Source organism: Etheostoma cragini, unplaced genomic scaffold, assembly GCF_013103735.1.
Source record: "Etheostoma cragini isolate CJK2018 unplaced genomic scaffold, CSU_Ecrag_1.0 ScbMSFa_3753, whole genome shotgun sequence".
NCBI lineage: Eukaryota > Metazoa > Chordata > Actinopteri > Perciformes > Percidae > Etheostoma > Etheostoma cragini.
The window spans coordinates 46,387-52,140 of NW_023268054.1; the positions used below are offsets into that span (position 1 = coordinate 46,387).

Here is a 5,754-nt window from a genome sequence, read left to right on the forward strand (position 1 = left end):
GCAGAAAGACAGGTAGGCTTTATAACACATCTCCTGGAACCTGAGACACAGACAAGCAGACAGACAGGTAGGCTTTATTACATATCTCCTGAAACCTGAGACACAGACAGGCAGAAAGACAGGTAGGCTTTATAACACATCTCCTGGAACCTGAGAGACAGACAGGAAGGTAGTAGTAGGACAGTGAACCAGGCATGCAGACAGTGAGACAGGTCAGACCTCTTGAATTCTTTGGTCTTGGTCGACTCCTATTCATGAATATAGGCGGACAGGGTGAGAGACAGGCACAAAGAGTGAGACAGGCAGAAATAGAGTGAAAAAGGCAGACAGAGTGTGAGCCAGGCAGACAGAGAATGAGACAGGTCTTGGTCTTGGTAGACTCCTTTTTATAAATATAAGCAGACAGAGAGTGAGACAGGCACATAGAGAGTGAGACAGGTCTGACCTCTCGAACTCCTTGGTCTTGGTCGACTCCTGGATTCCTTTACTGATGACGATGAGGAAGTCCTGAGTCAGGACAAAGGGAACTCGCTCCCTCTTGTACCCAAACTTCTTCTTCTTGTGATCCAGGAAGTGACCAAAGTCGATGTGGAATAGCTGGAGGAACAAGAACAGGAAGAAGACTGGAACGGGTTCGGGTGAGAAGTATGATTGTAGGTGCTGGACCGCACCAGACCAACGTGTCAATGTCAACATGAGCGTACATCCCAGAGTAAATGCTCCTTTTTGGCTTAGAAACTCCAGACAAGGCCCAAACAAAAGAAAATCTGAATACAGAATATGTTGAGCGAGCTCAGAGACCTGAGACCTGACTCGGACTCTAGCTCATAAACCTGAGACTTGACTCGGACTCTAGCTCAGAGACCTGAGATCTGACTCGGACTCTAGCTAGATCTGTAATGTGGATGAAATTATTAAAATCAGCAACCAGGAGTGTCTGTAAAATATAAATACTTCAGTAACGTCTGTTGACTGCTGTTTTAGTGTTGATGCCAGTGCAGTTTGAAAAATGTTTTGGATTGTTCAAATATCTAACAGTTAGGACCGAACAGTTAGTGGGTTGAGACCGAACAGTCAGAGGGTTGGGACCGAACAGTCGGTGGGTTGGGACCGAACAGCCCGAGGGTTGGGACCGAACAGTCGGTGGGTTGGGACCGAACAGTCAGAGGGTTGGGACCGAACAGTTGGTGGGTTGGGACCTAACAGTCAGAGGGTTGGGACCGAACAGTAGGTGGGTTTGGACCAAACAGTCGGTGGGTTGGGACCGATCAGTCGGACGGTTGGGACCGATCAGTCGGAGGGTCGGGCCCCTTACCCTGAATATTTGGGGGGTCGGGACCCTTACCCTGATGAGTTGAGAGGTCGGGAACCTAACCCGGAAGAGTTGGAGGGTTAGGACCCTGACCCTGAACAGTTGGAGGGTCGGGACCCTGACCCTGAACAGTTGGGGGGTCGGGACCCTAACCCGTGAACCCACCTGTCCGTTCTCCTTCACCATGATGTTAGAGTTGTGTCGGTCTCCGATTCCCAGGATGAACGTTGCTACGCAGTAACCTGCACACGACCTGGTGAACAGGTCGATGGCCCGGTCATACCTGAGAGACAGACAGGCAGTGAGTGAGAAAGACAGACAGGCAGTGAGACAGACAGTCAAATAGGCAGGAAGGCAGACAGTGAGACAGACAGGTAGTGAGACAGGCAGTGAGACAGACAGGCAGACAGATACATACGCCTCTCCCCTGTTCTTGTCTTTGATCCAGTGGTGCAGGGTGTTGGAGTTGAACTGCAGCGCCCCCTTCAGGCCTCCTTTACACTGGATCTGCATAATGGTGAAACTGTTCTTCACCACCTCAATCAGCCCCACACAGTCACCGATGGACAGGCAGCCGTACGGCAGCATGCTGACACACACACACACACACACACACACACACACGTTAGCTGAGACTGTCCTCCCATGAAAACCACCCAAGTGGTTTGTCCCAGCATCACAATGAGTGTGGTGAGTCATAGTGTTGGGCGTGCTGAGTCAGTGTTGGGCGTGCTGAGTCCTACTGTTGGGCGTGCTGAGTCAGTGTTGGGCGTGGTGAGTCATAGTGTTGGGCGTGCTGAGTCAGTGTTGGGTATGGTGTGTCGTCACTGTTGGGGGTGCTGAGTCAGTGTTGGGCGTGCTGAGTCAGTGCTGGGCGTGCTCAGTCAGTGTTGGGCGTGCTCAGTCAGTATTGGGCGTGCTCAGTTAGTGTGGGGCTTGCTGAGTCATAGTGTTGGGCTTGCTGAGTCAGGGCATGTTGGGCGTGATGAGTCATAGTTTTGGGTGTGCTGAGTCAAAGTGTTGGGCGTGCTGAGTCATAGGGTTGGGCGTGCTGAGTCACTTTTGGGCGTGGTGAGTCATAGTGTTGGGCGTGCTGAGTCATAGTGTAAGGCTTGCTGAGTCAGGGTGTGTTGGCTGTGCTGAGTCATAGTGTTGGGCCTGCTGATTCATAGTGTTGGGCGTGCTGAGTCATAGTGTCGGGCGTGCTGAGTCATAGTGTTGGGCTTGCTGAGTCAGGGTGTGTTGGCCGTGCTGAGTCATAGTGTTGGGTGTGCTGAGTCATAGTGTTGGGCGTGTTGAGTATTCTCACCGTAGGTCCAGGCCCTGGTTCTGCCAGATGTTCTCCATGATCCTAATAATCTGCAGAGTCAGCATATCCTGCCGAAGGTCTGCAACACACACACACACACATTACCCAAGATGCCCCAGCAGCGTTAGCAGCGTTAGCATAGTTAGCATTGAGCCAGGTACCGTCTCCGTTCTTGAAGATAATCTCGTTGTTGGTGAAGAGCAGCTCGGCCATGATGTCAGGGTTGTCCCAGTTCAACCACAGCGGCCGCTTCGCCGACGACATGATGCGGCATTCCTCGAGCCTGAACACACCACACTTTACTTCAGTAACTTAGAGTACTCTACTCTATATATAACTTATACAGAACTATATATAACTTAGAGTATTCTAATCTATACATAACGTATATAGAACTATATATAACTTAGACTATTCTAATGTATATACACGTTAGTAGACCTTAATCTACTCTTGTTGACTTTCCTGTTCCGTTTACTTACAATACTTCATTCACAGCCGAGACACTCAGTCAGCGAGACAGACAGTCAGCGAGACAGACAGTCAGCGAGGCGAGACAGACAGTCAACAAGACAGACAGTCAGCGAGACAGTCAGTCAGCGAGACAGAAAGTCAGTCAGCGAGACAGTCAGCGAGACAGTCAACGAGACACTCAGTCAGTGAGACAGTCAGCGAGACAGACAGTCAGTAAGACAGACAGTCAGCGAGACAGTCAGTGAGACAGACAGTCAGCGAGACAGGTGAAATGTTACCTGAGGTTTCCCAGCTGGTGAACCGGGTTCAGAGGAGAGACGAACCCCTGAAGAGCCTCCATGTAATCTGGACGAGACATATGCTCAACCAGGAACTTCATCTGAGTCTGACAACCAGTCACAGCACAGCATTATATCAGCACCAACCAATCTCAACCCAGCAACATATCAGCCAATCAAAGCAACATATTAGCATACACAAATCACAGCAACATATCAGCATCAACCAATCACAGCAACATTTCAGCATCAACCAATCACAGCAACATATTGGCATACTCTAATCACAGCAACATATTAGCATACACTAATCAAAGCAACACATTAGCATCAACCAATCACAGCAACATATTAGCATACTCTAATCACAGCAACATATTGGCATACTCTAATCACAGCAACATATTAGCATACTGTAATCACAGCAACATATTAGCATACTGTAATCACAGCAATACATTAGCATCAAGCAATAGGCTCGTTGGAGATGAGCCAGGTCCGCGCAGAATCGATCACCAGCGATCGGCGCCTGTTGCATGCTGGGTAGATTTGTGTCCGACTTGATCTGACGTCATGCACACGTTGGCAACGGAAATCTCACGAGAGCAAGGCGGCCGCAGGTCTGAGACCAGGGGGCGCAGGTCTGAAGCCAGGCGGACCCAGAGCATGCTGGGAAACGCCGGCTTCTCAGCTGATTTAACACCTGATTGGTTTACAACATGATGACGTTTTATATAAAAAATGTATTTATTTTTGAATCAGAGGGATTTTAATTTCTATTTTACTAATTTAAAGATTTATTCTGTCCAGAACACATGTTGAGGCGGATAGAGACGTCTAAAAGTCAGAGAGACTAAATCTGATCTCAGATCATCTCCAGTCTGTTGTTAATTAAAATCAGCAACAGATCTCATGTAGAACATTCAGAGATCTACTCTGTCATAATTAAAACAACTAGAGACTGGGTACAAGTTGATATGTGGGTCTGATTATAATTTATCAAATTGGAATTGCACCACAATGTTTTTGTCACTTCCTGTCCAGCCTGAAGGCGGCTGGAATCATTTCCTGTACAGCCTAAAGGCGGCTGGAATCAGCTGGAAACTGTCCGACTTTACCGCAGCTTTTTGTCGTCCCCCCCGCTACTGCCGCCTGCTCTCGTCTACTTTACAGGCAGACTTCATCTCCAACGAGCCTGTTCATAGCACAGCAACATATCAGCATCAACCAATCACATCACACAAACATACCTGCATCAACCAATCACAGCGAAATATTAGCATCAAGCAATCACAGCACAGCAACATATCAGCATCAACCAATCACAGCAACATATCATCATCAACCAATCGCAGCAACATATCAGAATCAACCAATCACAGGGCATCTATAGACGAGAGTCTCCAACCTTCTGTGTTTCATCCTTCTTCTCTTGTTTCAGGGTGTCGGTCAGATTTACTAGTTTGTCCATGGCCTCCACCTGCAGACAGACAGACAGACAGACAGACAGAGAGACAGATAAGTTCAGAGACGTTTAATTAGGCTCGTTCGGGATGAGCCAGGTCTGCGCAGAATTGATCACCGACGATCAGCGCCCGTGGCATGCTGCGTAGATTTGTGTCCAGAGATGGCAAAAGTACTCACTTTCCATACTTAAGTAGAAGTACAGATACTTGTGTTAGAAATACTCTGTTAAAAGTGGAAGTACTGATTAAACTTCTTTACTCAAGCAAAAGTAACAAAGTAAAGGCTTGGAAATTTACTTAAAGTATAAAAGTAAAAGTAGCCTTGCAAAAGCTACCTGAACCACACAAATGTTACTAGAGAGACGCTGAGACACTACAGTGGACATGGAGGACACGGTCTTTATGTGTCAATGGCTACATTTTAAATGGATGTCTGCCAATAGGCCTAAAACATAACATATATGATTATTATGACAGAGACTGGGACTCCAGGTTAATAAGATTCTGACTTATTAGCAAGATATGAATTCAGTTGTGATTCTGTGAGAATTCACAGATCCAGTTTTTATTTTTAATCTTTCCCCCTAACATGTAAATGAATCTACATGTATGTGTGTGCTCAAATACGGCTTCTGGAAATAAAATAAAGGATTAAAATATGAATGATTAAACAGACATTAATGAAGAAGTTCCCCAGCACATTGGCCAGGAGTCCTTCTTGATGCCTTCTGTCTCAAACATCTCTCTCAGATAAGGTTGAGGATGATGGGAATGTCTTGCTGTTTTCTTCACTTTCTATCATGTTTCCATCCATACTACTATGTGCTAACGTTATCACCATCCATACTACTTTGTGCTAACGTTAACACCATCCATACTACTATGTGCTAACGTTAACACCATCCATACTACTAT

General features: G+C 46.9%; 1 protein-coding gene across 1 annotated transcript in view; it reads right to left on the reverse strand.

Annotated features, from left to right (window-relative positions):
- Positions 1-5,754, reverse strand: part of LOC117940919 (phosphatidylinositol 4,5-bisphosphate 3-kinase catalytic subunit alpha isoform-like) — a gene marked incomplete at its 5' end in the record, with an annotated part of 16,198 nt that overhangs the window by 1,646 nt on the left and 8,798 nt on the right. The window contains 7 exons of the mRNA XM_034866041.1: positions 446-597; positions 1,478-1,595; positions 1,731-1,901; positions 2,622-2,700; positions 2,783-2,904; positions 3,374-3,480; positions 4,782-4,853. Coding sequence (XP_034721932.1) covers positions 446-597; positions 1,478-1,595; positions 1,731-1,901; positions 2,622-2,700; positions 2,783-2,904; positions 3,374-3,480; positions 4,782-4,853 — 821 coding nt within the window. The remainder of the gene's footprint in view (positions 1-445; positions 598-1,477; positions 1,596-1,730; positions 1,902-2,621; positions 2,701-2,782; positions 2,905-3,373; positions 3,481-4,781; positions 4,854-5,754) is intronic.